Source organism: Hypanus sabinus, chromosome 16 (assembly GCF_030144855.1).
Source record: "Hypanus sabinus isolate sHypSab1 chromosome 16, sHypSab1.hap1, whole genome shotgun sequence".
NCBI classification, from domain to species: domain Eukaryota; kingdom Metazoa; phylum Chordata; class Chondrichthyes; order Myliobatiformes; family Dasyatidae; genus Hypanus; species Hypanus sabinus.
This window is the reverse complement of record NC_082721.1, coordinates 8251201-8268129: the sequence shown is the minus strand read 5'-3', so window position 1 is coordinate 8268129 and position 16929 is coordinate 8251201. Positions and strand designations below refer to the sequence as shown.

Here is a 16929-nt window from a genome sequence, read left to right as displayed (position 1 = left end):
TGGTCTTATGAGCAGCCGGTGCATATCACAAGTCCTGGTTATGCGACCACTGACGCCAGGCAGACAATCTCTGAAGAATATTGGTAGTGGCTGGGGTCACCTGTCTTGTAATGACACTGCCCAGAACAAAGCAATGACAAACCACTTCTGTAGAAAAATTTGCAAAGAACAATCATGGTCATGACCATGATTGCCCACATCATACGACACGACACATAATGAATGAATAAACATTCAGGGAACCATCCCTCAACACTGTAACAAAAGGAATATATTTTGGGTGTCTGGAATTTGCACTGAGCTTTCGGACTAGCCACTAGTATTAAATGCTCAAAGAGGTTCGGCTAGCTGAGAAGTGCTACGATTGTAAATATGTAATTCTGCCAACTTACATTCAAAATGGTAATTATAGCCATTGATTAATTGTTAATTGTTTATTATCTGAGATCAAAAAGCATAAAATATGCAAGATGAGGAGAACGAGATTCTCTCTATTATACTGTATCGAATAAAGACCTTTTTATCTCCCAGTTACAACTTCTGCATGACTCAGTTTAGTCACAGTTCCTCATAGAATGAACAATTAAGTGATCAGTATTACATTAAGAGTATAAAGAAATCAAACTAACAATGTAACATAAAGGAAATGATACCTTAAGGTTTCAGTTCTTTCAGCTGTGCAAGTTTGTTATGGTTCAATTAAGTTTTGTTGCAATAATCACTGAAAATATCCTTTACTGCCCTGCTGGCTGCATCTCTTTCAAAATCCTGTTCAGCACAAATTACTGGCTGGAAGTTTCACAAAGGAAAGTAACTTGAAAATGATAATCAGTCATCTAGTTTCACCTCAGGGTGTTTCTACCTTCTGTAGCGATACCTTTTAAAATGGAACCATAGCTGAAATATTCCATTGGCAAACTGGCATCTGAAACCATGCCGGTGAGAGTACTCCCATTCCCGGTTCACGATTTTAAAGGCAATGTCTTCATAGGGAGGACCGGCATGGAAGCGAAGAATGGCAAAATCTTTGTTGTCTGCACACGGCTCAAGGAAATACTGAGGTGTTGCCCTCTTGTCGATAAGGTCTGGGTAAAAGATGTTGAATTTGTAGCCCTGCACGATCTTGGGAGGAGGGTTGTCGAAATCATAGTGGGTTTGGTTGTATTTGTTCCATTCAAAGCCAGTGTGGACGCGATTGAAGAACCGTGGCTTCCTGGGTCGGTATTTGTCAGCCCACAGATAGACTTTGCCCGTCAAGGGCATTTCCACGCTGAACTGGGCCTCGTCGGTTCCCATCCCCTCCTTGGCTTTGCGTACAAACGCGTCTTCAGCACTCTCACTGGCATCACCTGTGGAAACACACACAGAAAACATCTGAGAATACTTCCAATACAAGCGACACTGCACACACTAGAAATCCAGAGCAACGTACACAAAATGCTGCTCAAGCTCAGCACCCATGGAAAGGTACAGAGAGGCAATGTTTCGGGTTGAGAGCCCTCAAAAGGACTACATTCAAGAATACATAGTGGCTAGAGTGATGTTATTACAGCTCGGGGCATCGGAGTTCAGAGTTCAATGTAAGGAGTCTGTACATCCCATGGAATATGTGGGTTTTCTCCGAGTGCTCAGGTTTCCTCCCACTGTCCCAAGCCGTACCGATTAGGAGGTGTATTGGTCATTGGAAATTGTCCTGTGGTTAGACTTGGGTTAAATTGGGGGTTGTTAATGGTTGCTGGGTGGCGCATACCCAAGGGCCAACCTCTATAGACAGACTAGACAACGGGGTGACCCGTTGGGGCACCCTTTGACAGAATCAAAATAGAGCTGCCCTGCCCTTTTGCTTCACTTGGTGTCGCTGCTGAGGCTGGCTGTGCGAATGCGCGGTGGTGTCGTGTCCCGATTTCCACGATGGCGGATTGAGCAATTTTATACGAATATATAACCCTGAACTGTAAGTTAGCACATTTTAAGTCAATTTAGCCAAAAAAAGTGCCGCTGTAATGCACCATTTGCACTAACTGGAGGTCACAAGCAGACAGACAGATAGTCTGTCTCTTTTAGTCGTATATAGATAAGATGGATAGGTGGATGGATGGGATAGGTTAGATAGACATTTTGCTAAAGTTAGTCAGACTCTTAACAAGGATTCCAAGAATATAATTTTAAAGTTATGACACATGAAGTGACAGATTTGAACATGAACTAGAGTACAAAATAATAACTTGGACATTTTTAATCTTCATTTGGAACAAAGTAATGATAATTGGTTTAACATGGGCATCAAAGCTAATTTATTTTGACAGGCTGTAGTTTGCAAGAAAATATTTAAAATCATGACTAAATTTGGTAGTGTAGGAACTTGCACAGTTGTGGTGGCCTTTAAGGAACTCAGCAGTAAATCAAATAGGGAATCAAGAGAAGATTCTTTACTGACAGTGTGGTGAAAGCGTGGAGTTTGCTACTATAAAAAGTTGAGGTGAATACAGATTAGATAAGCGTCTGGGGGAAGAAGACAATAAAGAATTATGCTGATAACTTTGGATGAGGAAAGAAAGGAGCATCAAGTGGAGATAGACTGACTTGGCCTAGTGATTTTGGATCTGCGTGTCACGTAATTCTACTTTTCATCTGCAACTTGGGGTGTAAATGGTATACTTTGATATTATCTCATGTACCAAGATACAATGAGATACTTGTCTTGCATATTGCTCATACAGATCAGATCATTACTTAGTACATCGAGCTAGAATAAGGTAAAACAATAACAATGCAGAATAAATTGGAAAAACTACTGAAACCTTGCAGTGCAGGTAAACAATCATAATCATAACAATCATAGTGCAAGATCATAATTGTAGAAGCCATGTATCTGTTTTCTATCTGCGTTACACATTTAATATGTTTATTATGGTAATTAGTCACATGGGTGGGGGCATGGTAAAAGCGAAGGGAATAGGTTACACATTCTTGCTTTGTTCTCGGCAGTTTGGCTTGGGTCTGGGGACCGCTGGATGTCCTATCTGCTGCAGAATGCTTAATTACACTTAAGCTGCATCGTTTCAAGATTTTCTATCAAGCCGTAGTAAATCAACGTAACTGGACTTGCTGTGTTGTCTAGAAGACGTTTCACCACTCATCCGAGAGGCTTCTTCAGTTCTGATCCATGGTAGGCAGTTTTCCAGCTATAGATTTTGTGTAGACTACCCGAAAGGGAAAAGTTCTTTAGCTTCCTGAGGAAGTAGAAGTGCTGGTGAGCTTTCTTGGCTGTGACATCAATGTGGTTGCACTAAAACATACCAGTTGGTAGGTTGATTGGTCATTGTAAATGGTCCATCTCCAGCAACTTCCACCCACTAACGCACACACGTGTCAATACGGGTGTTCCCCCCCCCCCCAACCCATTCAACTAACTTTTTGTTGAACTCCTCTATTGCAGTAATTTATTTCTGCTATTGCACCTGATTCTTGTTTGACTGATTTATTTATTGAGATAATGTGCAGAGTTGTCCCCTTTGAGCCAACGCCACTCAGCAACCCCCAAGTTAACCCGAGCCTAATTACGGTAAAGCATTGTGCTCACCACTATGCTAGCATGCCACTCTTTACAGGACCATTAATCTTACATCACCAATAGCCTATCCTTGTCCAACTACATTGAGGTGACAGCCAAGAAAGTTCAACAGCACTTCTACTTCCTCAGGAGGCTAAAGATTAAATAAAAATTAAAGATTTCAGATGTCCTGTTCCAAACACCTTGTTGTCATGGCCAGGAAAGATACAAAAGCCTGAAAGCATGTACTACCAGGGTCAAGGACAGCTTCTACTCCACTGTTATCAGACTCTTGAATGGACTTCTTATCTGTTAAGATAGACTCTTGTCCTCACATTCTATCTCATTATGGTGTTCCACTTTACCTGCACTGCACTTTTTCCGTTAGCTTTTACACTTTATTCTGCACCGTTACTGTCTTACCTTAATCTAGCTCAGTGCACCATGAAACGATTTGATCTGTATCAACAGTCTGCAGGGCAAGCTTTTCACTGTATCTTACTTAACGTGAGAATAATAAACCAAGACCAAGTTTGAGAGACCAGTTTGTTGACATTCTTTCTCTTACCAGTCACTTGTAACTGCTGCCTTGCCATCAACAGCTTTTGCAGGTCCTCATCAGCATCCACGATGTGAGTGTCCATTGGCAGCTCATGTGTGCTCAGTAACCTGGGACTGTATTTGCCAGCATCATAGTCATCCAAGCTCTGTTGTATCAGGTCCTCCTCAGTCAGAACTGCTTCTCCCTCAGCTTCACCCTCCGCATTCTCCTCTTCTGCATTTGCTTCGGAAGTGCCCGTTACTTCTTTGGCTTCATTTTCTGGCCTGTATGATACAAATAAAATTAGCTCCACCTTTTAAAACTGAGGATTAGTGAACACAGGTGCCAAAATTGGAAGAACTTACAAATTTTGAACACTATTAATGGCTTGTTTAATTAAAAAAACGTTATTTACATTTCCAAATAGGCTAAAATCTATTTGATTCTATTGTAGACAATTCTGACTCCATTTAGAAAACCTGTTATAGCTGCAGTGATAGAAGTTTAGTTTTGAGCAAAATGGAAGGCATTCTAATCACAGAGGGAGCTGGGTCTCAACATCAGCTTTACTTATAAAAAGCTAAACTCTTTGTGGTTCATCTCTTCCCTCCTCAGTTTCCTGTCCTGGTGGAAGTGGACACAGGATGTGGATAGCACTAGGTCAAATGTTAGCTTTAGTAAAGGTGTCAAAGGGAGAAGGCAAGAGAATGTGATTGAGAGGGAAAATAAATCAGCCATGATGGAATAGTGGATCAGTCTCCATGGGGTGAAGGGCCTAATTCTGCTCTTCTGTCTCATAAGTTTTATGTCTCATGGAGCTGAGAATGATATTATTGACTTTGGCAGAATAAGAGCCTAAGTTCACCAGTAATAAAGAATATTTATATTCTACATCAACAGTGGAACTCCAATATCACCCTTCTCCAAGGCAATAAGGGGCCAAAGGCAAGTGAGTGGCCCAGCGACGTACAGGCAAAGGTGGAGAAGGGAATGAGTGAAGATCACAAAGGATGCAATGGGAGAGTGGTGAACTTGTGGCATTTGTTGCCAGATGCAGCTGTAGAGGATAGATTGTTGGGTGTACTTAAGGCAGAGATTGATAGGTTCTTGATTGGACATGGCATTAAAAGTTACGGGGAGAAGGCCAAGAACTGGGGTTGAGGAAGAGAGATAAAAAAAGATCAGCCATGATTGAATGGCGGAGCAGACTCGATGGGCCAGATGGCCTAATTCTGCTCCTGTGTTTTATGAACATATGGAGAAAAAGTAAAAAAAAACAATTCGGAGGATTTATGGCCAATCTCATGTGATTAACCAACAGAACAGTTAGTGCAGCTGATTACTGCTTGGGGTGTCAGAGTTCAGAATTCAATTCTGGCATCCTCTGTAGGAAAGGTTGTATGCCCTTTCCATGCATGCTTGGGTTTCCTCCAGGTGCTCCAGTTCCTCCCCCAGTCCAAAGACAGTACCGGTTAGTAGGCTAACTAGTCGTTGTAAATTGTCATGTGGTTAGACGGGGGTTACATCAGACAGGAAGGGAATGGAGGGTTATGGGCTGAGTGTGGGTCAGTGAGACTAGGTGAGAGTAAGCGTTCGGCATGGACTAGATGGGCCGAGATGGCCTGTTTCCTTGCTCTAATTGTGCTATGGTTATAAATCGGTGGATTGCTGGTGGTGAGGCTCATTGGGCAAGTGCCCATTCTGCGCTGTGTCTCTAAGTAAAAATAAACTAGTAATGAAGGGAACCCAGACAAAAATGCTGGAAATTCAGCAGGTCTGGCAGCATCCATGGAAAAGAGTAAACAGACGGTGTTTTGGGTCAAGACCCTTCATCTGGACTGAGAAGGGGGTGGGGAGATGCTTGAATTAAATGGTGGGGAGTGGAGAAACAAGAGGGCTGGAAGGTGACAGGTGATGCCAGGCGTGGGAAATGGGAAAGGTCAAGGGTTGAGGAGAAATCTGATATGGGAGGAGAGTGGACAACAGGAGAAAGGGAAGGAGGAGACAACCCAGGCTAATAAGGGTCCCTACAAGACCTAATTAAATTAGCAACCCTTACAAGGAAATATGATCTATTAACATTTGCATGCCTCTGGAGTATCCCCGAGTCTACAAGTATACAGTTATCCTTATTTCATCTTTCCTATGACTTCAAATGAGGCCTTTTGGCCCATCTAACTCATTTCAGCTCTAAGGGCAATCGCATCACCGACATTTCTGAAGAAAGCAGTTCTCTCTCTCTCTGGCCCATTAGCCGCACGTGATTCTACACAGCCACTGGGGACAACTTATAGCCTCCCACTCAGCACAATTTTAGAATAATGGGGGAAAATTCTGCACTGAGCAGGGGTTGGGGGTGGAAACAAACCGATCAAGCATGGAGTGAATGGCCAAGTTTGACACTGTCAGCACCACCGTCAGGCTCGAACCTAGACACCTAGAGCTGTGAGGGAGCAGTGCAAACTACCGCACCACTAGAGTGCCCTGAAAAATTAAGGCTCCTTCAACATCACTCTATTACAGCAATTCTAATGCAAATCAGAAATTAAATTATTCAGAAAAACATTAAAACTGTGTAACATACACAAAAAGCAACAAACAAAATGGCTGAGGAACTCAGCAGGTCAGGCAGTATCTATGGAAAGGAATGAACAGTCGATGGTTGGGGCTGAGACTCTTCATCAGAGCTGGAAAGGAAGAGGACAGATGGCAGAATAAAAAGGTGCTGAAAGGGGAAGGAGTACAAGCTGACAGCTGACATCAGACCAGGTGAGGGGGAATGTGAGTGAGTGGGGGAAGGGAAGTGAGGCAAGAAGCTGGGAGTTGATAGGTGGAAGAGGTAAAGGGCTGAAGAAGAAAGAATCTGATTAGAAAGGAGAATTGATCATGGGGGAAGGGGCAGGAGCAGAGGAACCAGAGGAACATAATGGGCAGGTGGGGAAAAGAGGGGAGCCCGAATGAGGAAGCGAAAGAGAGAGAAAAGGGGGAGGGGGAAGAAATTACAGGATGTTAGAAAAATCAAAGTTCACGCTATCAGTTGGAGGCTACCTAGACGGAATATGAGCTGTTGCTCCTCCAGCAGCAGGGGAGGTCATAGACTGATGTCTCGGAATGGGAATGGGATGTAAAATTAAAATGAGTAGCCACCGATAAGCCTATATAGCACCTTTCTTAAACCTCATACAATGAGCAAAGCTCATCCTGTAAACCATGATTCAGTCATTTGAAGTCATAAATACTCTAAGTGCATGAAACCAACAGCAGAAGTAGCTCTGTTATTGCAAAATAAAAAAGTTATTTTAAATGCTTCAGAAGTATTCCCCTAGAATAGGGGTTCCCAACCTGGGGTTCATAAGCCCCTTTCTTAATGGTATTGGTCCATAGAATAAAAAAGCTTGGAAACCCCTGATCTAAGCCTTATAGGAATACACCAGGCAGGAATGAGCATCTAAAAATGTATCCATTATATAAATTTTGCTAACATTGTATTGTTTAAAAATGGAATTATTTTGTTATTATTCTATTGGACTGACCATGGACCATTAGAGTCTAAGGTTATAAAATACCTTTACCTGAGAGGAGAGTTCTCTGCACTAGAATGGTCGGATGAGGAAAGGTTGCTGTGATCTCTACTGAAATATTATATAAGACAGCATGTAAAAAAAAAATACAAAGTGTCATTTTCAAATATACCATTTAAGTTCAATCACTTACAAATGGCCAATGAATTGAATGTTCTTTGAAAAAAACAATTTCTAATATTAAACAGAATGGAAGCCAGGTTTTTTAATGTGAAATGTAATAATCTCCTTGCATCCCTATTCCACTATTCTTTTATCCAGAGTATTGTTCAAGCTTCACCAACACACGAAGCCTCGATCCTATACAGACAGTAGCAAGCAGGGGTGATTGCAATGAGTGTAAAGGAAACAGAACTGACATGCATTAGATTTTTACTCACACCATCTGAGATTGTCTATGATGCTGTAGAAAGAATGCTTTTAATTTAAAGGTATTAGTTCAGATGGCATGATTCAAAATGGTAGCAAACAGCGCCATGCTTTTCTGCAATAATAAGCTATACAACACAATCTAAAACCGCACAGGTACATACTTGTCCTTGGGAGACTGCGGCTCACTCTTTAGAATAGGAAACAAGGGCTCACTTTCCACCCCTTGCTCCTGCTTCAGTTTGTACAGCTTCTGTCGCAACACATCCTGATGTCTTTCACGCAATCTGAGAGAGAGAGAGAGACAAGTCATATCATTCCATCCTGATTGATTTATTATCCCTCATCCCTTCTGCCTCCTCCCCATAACCCTGACTAATCAAGAACCCATCAACCTATATACCCAATGACTTGGCCTCCACAGATTTACTACCCTTTGCTACAGAAATTCCCTCCTCACCTCTGTTCTAAAATCCTTTTTTGAGGCTGTGACCTCCTGTCCCAGATCCCCTCTGCCATTATTGGAAACATCCTCTCCACATCCACTCTATCTCAGCCTTTCGATATTCAACAGGTTTCAATGAGTTCCCCACTCATTCGTTTAAAACGCAGCAAGTACAGTCACAGAGCCATCAAACCCTCCTAACAGGTTAACCTTTTCATTCACAGGCTCATTCTTGAGAACCTCCTCTGGACTCTCTGTAAGGGCAGCACACCTTTTCTTAGATAAGGGGCCAAAAACTGGTCTAATGCTTCATGTGCCACCTGACCAATGCCTTATGACGCTTGCAATAGGGCATCTGATATTTTCACGGGATCATTACAATGAACAGTCGGACCTATTCCCACAGGAAAAGCAAATCTGAAAGACCAAGGAGAAGCCTTCCAACCAGTATTGGATCTTCGTGTGCTCAGTAGTACCTGGCCCTGGCCATATATGCCTTGAGTTGCTGTAGTAAAGTTTCCCAGTAGCCGATGTCCAGATTTGAACCACCAGTTTTGATTTTTGCTTCGATGTTTTGAAAAAGTGCTTGAAGCTGGTTGTAGGTTTTGCCTTTGAATACCGACTGAACATCAGTGCTCACCGAAGTGTTGATTCCTTCTCGTCTCTCTCCTGAAGCGGTCATTGTTTTAGAAAAAGGATTGTTATTATGTTGAAATGATAATGATTAAAGTTAAAATTCAAGGTAACTTTATTATCAAAGTACATACATGTACATCTACAACCCTGAGATTCATTTTCTTGTGTGGGACACTCAATAAATCCGTATAGAATAATAATCATAATAAAATCAATAACAGGCCACACCAACTTGGGCATTCAGCCAGTGTGCAAAAGACAACGAACTGTGCAAATACAAAAAGAAAGAAAGAATAGTAATAAAAAAATAAGCAATGAATATTGAGGACATGAGGTGAAGAGTCCCTGAAAGTGAATCCGTAGGTTGTGGGCACATTGCTTTAGTTTTGATTAGCTTTTATTTGTTACATGTACAGCAAAGCAAATCAAATTAGCAAGTATAAGAAAAATGAAAACGGTTGGGTTGAATTGTTCTCTGATCTTGGCAATTCATTTGTTAATGTTTTGTCACCATACAACAGGAAGGATGTGGAAGCCATAGAAAGGGTGCAGAGGAGATTTACAAGGATGTTGCCTGGATTGGGGAGCATGCCTTAAGAGAATAGGTAGAGTGAACTTGGCCTTTTCTCCTTGGACTGATGGAGGATGAGAGGAGACCTGATAGAGGTGTACAAGATGATAAGAGGCATTGATCGTGTGGATAGTCAGAGGCTTCTTCCCAGGGCTGAAATGGTTGCCACTAGAGGACACCGGTTTAAGGTGCTAGGGAGTAGGTACAGGTTAAGTTTTTTACTCAGAGAGTGCTGAGTACGAGGAATGGGCTGCTGGCAACAGTGGTGGAGGCGGATACGATAGGGTCTTTTAAGAGGCTTTTAGATAGGTACATGGAGCTTAGTAAAATAGAGGGCTATAGGTAAGCCTAGTAACTTCTAAGGTAGGGACAAGTTCGATACAACTTTGTAGGCCGAAGGTCCTGTATTGTGTTGTAGGTTTTTAATGTTTTCATACGAGGAGACATCATCAGTGCACTGTTAGGTTGTGGTGTGTCCTCCGAATGCTTGTCTTCACATAATTATCTATCAGTTGATCTGTTGTCATTATGGGAACTCAACTGTGATGCAGGGAAGAGAACTTATCGCTGATTAGTTGCGTGACAAACTCTGTGCGTTGTGGTCCTGGAATTTTGCTCATATAAATCAGATCGAGGTCTACACGTCTGTTTACAGAACTGTTCGTGGAAAATCATGCTTCTAGGAATTGTCCAGCATGCCGCGTGTTTGCTGATGCCATGACTTTCACTGTCACCCAGTTGAATTTGTGCCCCTCTTGATCTTCATGGTTAGAGACTAGGGAGAGTCTCACATCACAACTGAGTTTCTTCTCTCCGGGGTATGGAGCTTTCCGCTGTTCCATCGTTGGGTCAATCTGAACGCCAGCCCAAAAGGACTGAAAAGACAAGCGTGTCGGTTGGGACGAGAGCTGATTTCACTCATTCTGCGCAATAGTTATCTTCATGGCACTGAGGCTGTGCTCCGTAGCCGCTAATATGATGAACTGACAGGTGAGGCTTTGGGCCTACTCCGGGGTTTGGATCCGAGGGTTCAGAATGCTGTTGTTCACTTCAATTGTTTGCATGATTTTTAATTTATGATTTTTCTTTCTCATGCACATTGCGTGTTGGTCTTATTATTTTTATTCTTTTTTTTTCTTTAATTGGGATCTCTTGCTTTGTGGCTATCTGTGAGCAAGCAAATCTCAAGGTTGTGTAATTTGTACATTCTTTGATAATAAATGAATCTGGACTCTTGAAATGATGTCCAGTCAGCTGATTGAGAAGTATACGAAGGCCAAGTATTCAGAACTTAACAGCATACTGATGATGTTTCCTCATTTGGTGATGAAACGTTTGCAAATGAATTGCCAAGGTCGGAGAAAAACTCAACCCACACGAGCTACACAAAGAAGTGAAAACTTTGGATCAGGAAGCATTTGTTTGAGGATGAGCAATGCCTGTTGACATCAGCTTGGAACAAACAGAAAGTTTGTACTTAAAAAAGCTCTGGACTTCATGGAAATTCTGTCTACAAATGCATTTACAATTAGTTTAACCAATAGTGATGAAAAATCAACTAAAAATTTGACTCCAGATCATCAAAATATTTTGGATTGATTGTGAATTGACCACAGGGGGTGAACTGAAGGAATCAAGTTGTCTGGACCTTCTCTGAATGTCTGTGGTTTGGCAGCTCAAAAGCCTTTCAGATTTATAAAGTAACAACATAGTTTCACACGAGTCTGGATTCATTCCCAGAGCCTTTGGATACATTAATGGTAAATTCACTGGAGTGCAACTCACTCATTTGACTTTCAAAGTGTGCAGATGATAGGCAAAACTACAGTCAGTGCCACGGTAGGGAACTGAGGAATTAGTAACGGTTAGGGAATTTGAAGCTGAGATTAACTTAGAAATGTTTGGAGAGAAATAAAGTACATGGATTTCATGAAGGGAGAAGGAAAATGAAAAAGATTTTAAATATTGTACTACAGTTGCAGAGTGGGCTCAAGTTGGCGTCTTGCCTGCATTGTGGGCAAGTTATTGCACAAATGGAACAGGACAAATCTGAAGCTCTTACCAGAAAAAGTAATTGGAATGGGGAAAAATGGATCCTTAAAGCTGTCAGAAATGAAAAGAGAGCAAAAATGGGTGAGAAGCTGGAAAAGTGCAGAAAGAAGTCAGTAGGGCATGAGGGGTTTAGAGACATCGGATAATATGCAGAAAGGCACTGAATTAGTTAGTATCACTCAAAATTATCAGCTTACGTGGTCTAGTGAGAATGAACTCAGCATTACCAAGAGAAACTAGTGTAGGGCAAACAGAATCTCACGGTCATGACACGGTCTTTCATTTGTCCTTAAAATGGGATGACACAGTAGTGTAGTAGTTAGCAAGGTGCTATTACAGCTCGGGCCATTGGGAGTTTGGAGTTCAATACCAGTGTCCTCTGTAAGAAAGTTTGTACATTCCTCCCATGTGTTTGGATTTCCTCTGGGTCCTCTGGTTTCTCCCACAGTCCAAAGACCTACCAGGTAGGTTAATTGGTCAATATAAATTGTCCCATGATTAGCTTAGGGTTAATCAGGTTTCTCGTGCTTTGCTGGGGCACTGTGGCTCAAAGATCATAAACCCATATGCCTATAAGATATAGGAGCAGAACTAGGCCATTTGGCCCATCGAGTCTTCTCTGTCATCTCATCATGGCTGATCCAGTTTTCCTCTCAGCCCCAATCTCCTGTCTTCTCCCCATATCCCTTCATGCCCTGACCAATCAAGAATCTATCAACCTCTGCATTAAATGCATATAAAGACTTGGCCTCCACAGCTGCCTGTGGCAAAGGATTCTACTCTCTTATAATTCCTCTTTAGGAAGGATAAATTCCTAAAAGGATAAAGAGGATAAATTCCTCTTTATCTCCATCCTAAAAAGATGCCCCCTCTATTCTGAGGCTGTGTCCTCTGGTCTTAGACTCTCCCACCATAGGAAACATCCTCATCACATCCACTCTATCGAGGCCTTTCACCAGTCGGTATATTTCAGTGAGGCCACCCTTCATTCTCCTGAATCCTAGTGAATACAAGCTCAGAGCCATCAAACGCTCTTCATATGACAAGCCAAATGAAGAGCCGGAAGGGCTGACTCCACAATGTATTACTAAATAAATGAAAAGTAAAAGAAAACATTCAAGAAGATGGCATTCTGTTGAAAGTTCACTGAAATAAGAATGGGAAAGAACTTCATGCACATCTCCTCTTACCCCATTCACCTTCACCCTACCAGGGATAGGGTTTCTCTTGTCCTTACCTACCACCCCACTAGTCTCCGTGTCCCACACATAATTCTCCAAAACTTCTGCCATCTCCAATGGGATCCCACCAAGCACATCTTTCTCCCCCCTCCATTTTCTGCAGTGATCGCTCCCTACGTGACCCCCTTATCCATTCGTTCCTCCCCATCGATCTCCCTCCAGGCATTTATCTGAACAAGTGCAACAGCTGCCCCTACACCTCCTCCCTGACTACTATTCAAGGCCTTAAACAGTCCTTCCAGGTGAGGCAACACTTCACCTGTGAGTCTGTTGGGGTCAAATACTGTGTCTGGTGCTCCTCCCGTGGCCTCCTGTATATCATTGAGAGCTCACGTAGATTGGGAGCCCACTTCGCAGAGCATCTACACTCCAACTGCCAGACAAAGTGGGATCTTCCATTGGCCACTTCCCGTTCCCGTATGTCCATCAATGTCATCCTCCACTGCCGTGATGAGGCCACACTTAGGTTGGAGGATCAACACCTTATATTCCGTTTGGGTAGCCTCCAGCCTGATGGCATGAACATCGATTTCTCAAACTTCCAATAAAGTCCCCCACTCCAGCTCTCCTTCACCATTTCCCGTCCCCTTTTCTCTCTCACCTTATCTCCTTGTCCACCCATCGCCTCCCTCTGGTGCTCTTCCCCTTTTTCCAGCCCTGTATCTCGTTCACAAATCAACTTCCCAGCTCTTTACTTCATCTCTCCCCCTTCAGGTTTCACCCATCCCCCAATCTTTTAAACCTACTCCTCGGCTTTTCTTCTCCAATCGTGCCAAAGGGTCTCAGTCTGAAACGTCAACTGTACTCTTTTCCATAGATGCTGCCTGGCCTGCTAAGTTCCTCCCCCACTTTGTGTGTGTCGCTTGGGTTTCTAGCATCTGCAGATTTTCTTGTTTGTGATGGGAAGAAATATCTCACTAATGTAAAGGCAAAGAAGATTGAGACCAAGATGGTGCAATCAAAGGTGAGTGAGAGGTGGTTGAGTCATTCAAACTGTTTTGTATCATGTGAAAATATAAGCTTTAGGACACACATTTTGCAATTTCCAAAGAGCCACAGAGAGGTTTCAACTACTGAGCACATAGGAACAGAACCTATCAGTGATGCCTGGGATATATGAAATCTTTATTTAGAGATGCAGGGTGGAACAGGCCCTTCCAGCCAAAAACCCGTGTTGCCTAGCAACACCGATTTATCTTCAGCCTAATCATAGGACAACTTACGTACTAGCCGGTACGTCTTTGGACTGTAGGAGGAAACTGGAGCACCCGGAGGAAACCCACGTGGTCATGGGGAAGAACATACAAACTTCCTCACAGAGGAAACTCCGAACTCCCCCGCCTCGAGCTGTAATCGTATCATGCTAACCTCTACGCTACCGTAGCGCCCAATTCTAAATCACTAGAGTGAAAGAAATCTCTCTTTGGAGGCACCACAGTAGCATATAACCATATAACAATCACAGCACGGAAACAGGCCATCTCGGCCCTCCTAGTCCGTGCCGAACTCTTAATCTCACCTAGTCCCACCTACCCACACTCAGCCCTGCACTCCTTTCCTGTCCATATACCTATCCAATTTTACCTTAAATGACACAACTGAACTGGCCTCTACTACTTCTACAGGAAGCTCATTCCACACAGCTATCACTCTCTGAGTAAAGAAATACCCCCTCGTGTTTCCCTTAAACTTTTGCCCCCAACTCTCAAATCATGTCCTCTCGTTTGAATCTCCCCTACTCTCAATGGAAACAGCCTATTCACGTCAACTCTATCTATCCCTCTCAAAATTTTAAATATCTCGATCAAATCCCCCCTCAACCTTCTACACTCCAATGAATAGAGACCTAACTTGTTCAACCTTTTTCTGTAACTTAAGTGCTGAAACCCAGGTAACATCCTAGTAAATCATCTCTACACTCTCTCTAATTTATTGATATCTTTCCTATAATTCGGTGACCAGAACTGTACACAATATTCCAAATTTGGCCTTACCAATGCCTTGTACAATTTTAACATTGCATCCCAACTTCTGTACTCAATGCTCTGATTTATAAAGGCCAGCGTTCCAAAAGCCTTCTTCACCACCCTATCTACATGAGACTCCACCTTCAGGGAACTATGCACTGTTATTCCTAGATCTCTCTGTTCCACTGCATTCCTCAATGCCCTACCATTTACTCTGTATGTTCTATTTGGATTATTCCTGCCAAAATGTAGAACCTCACACTTCTCAGCATTAAACTCCATCTGCCAACGTTCAGCCCATTCTTCTAACCGGCATAAATCTCCCTGCAAGCTTTGAAAACCCACCTCATTATCCACAACACCTCCTACCTTAGTATCATTGGCATACTTACTAATCCAATTTACCACCCCATCATCCAGATCATTTATGTATATTACAAACAACATTGGGCCCAAAACAGATCCCTGAAGCACCCCGCTAGTCACCGGCCTCCATCCTGATAAACAATTATCCACCACTACTCTCTGGCATCTCCCATCTAGCCACTGTTGAATCCATTTTATTACTCCAGCATTAATACCTAACGACTGAACCTTCTTAACTAACCTTCCATGTGGAACTTTGTCAAAGGCCTTGCTGAAGTCCATATCGACTACATCCACTGCCTTACCTTCGTCAACATTCCTTGTAACTTCTTCAAAAAATTCAATAAGGTTTGTCAAACATGACCTTCCACGCACAAATCCATGCTGGCTACTCCTAATCAGATCCTGTCTATCCAAATAATTATAAATACTATCTCTAAGAATACTTTCCATTAATTTACCCACCACTGATGTCAAACTGACAGGTCTATAATTGCTAGGCTTACTTCTAGAACCCTTTTTAAACAATGGAACCACATGAGCAATACGCCAATCCTCTGGCACAATCCCCGTTTCTAATGACATCTGAAAGATCTCCGTCAAGAGCTCCTGCTATCTCTGGGGAATATCCTGTCAGGACCCGGAGATTTATCCACTTTTAAATTTCTTAAAAGCGCCAGTACTTCCACCTCTTTAATTGTCATAGGTTCCATAACTTCCTTACTTGTTTCCCACACCTTACACAATTCAATATCCTTCTCCTTAGTGAATACCGAAGAGAAGAAATCGTTCAAAATCTCTCCCATCTCCCTCGGCTCCCCACATAACTGACCACCCTGATTCTCTAAGGGACCAATTTTATCCCTTACTATCCTCTTGCTTTTAATATAACTGTAGAAACCTTTCGGATTTACTTTCACCTTATTTGCCAAACCAACCTCGTATCTTCTTTTAGCTTTTCTAATCTTTCTTAAGATTCCTTTTACATTCTTTATATTCCTCGAGCAATTCCTTTACTCCATGTTGCCTATATCTATTGTAGACATCCTCTTTTTCTGAACCAAGTTTCTAATATCCCTTGAAAACCATGGTGCTTTCAAACCTTTAACCTTTCCTTTCTACCTAACAGGAACATAAAGATTCTGTACCCTCATAATTTCACCCTTAAATGACCTCCATTTCTCTATTACATCCTTCCCATAAAACAACTTGACCCAATCCACTCTCTCTAAATCCATTTGCATTTCCTCAAAGTTAGCCTTTCTCCAATCAAAAATCTCAACTCTAGGTCCAGTCCTGTCCTTCTCCATAATTATATTGAAGCTAATGCTATTGTGATCACTGGACCCGAAGTGCTCCCCAACACATACATCTGTCAGCTGACCTTTCGCATTCCCTAACAGGAGATCCAACACTGCCCCATCTCTAGTCGGTACTTCTATGTATTGTTGCAAAAAACTATCCTGCACACATTTCACAAACTCTAAACCATCCAGCCCTTTTACAGAATGAGCTTCCCAATCTACGTGTGGAAAATTAAAATCTCCCACAATCACCACTTTGTGTTTACTACAAATATCTGCTATCTCCTTACACATGTGCTCTTC

At 42.4% G+C, this 16929-nt stretch overlaps 1 protein-coding gene across 3 annotated transcripts in view; it reads right to left on the bottom strand.

The window, feature by feature from the left end:
- Positions 1-419: 419 nt before the first annotated feature.
- Positions 420-16929, bottom strand: part of cactin — a 37656-nt gene continuing 21146 nt past the window's right edge. The window contains exons 6-10 of one of the 3 annotated variants that reach the window (XM_059991066.1): positions 8966-9158; positions 8209-8331; positions 7667-7723; positions 4122-4378; positions 420-1349 (exon numbers count right to left, since the gene is read on the bottom strand). In XM_059991066.1, the coding sequence (XP_059847049.1) occupies positions 859-1349; positions 4122-4378; positions 7667-7723; positions 8209-8331; positions 8966-9158 (1121 nt within the window). In that variant the 3' untranslated portion in view covers positions 420-858. Of the gene's footprint in view, positions 1350-4121; positions 4379-7666; positions 7727-8208; positions 8332-8965; positions 9159-16929 lie in introns of all 3 variants that reach the window. The other 2 variants (XM_059991065.1, XM_059991067.1) reach the window with 2 other exon arrangements.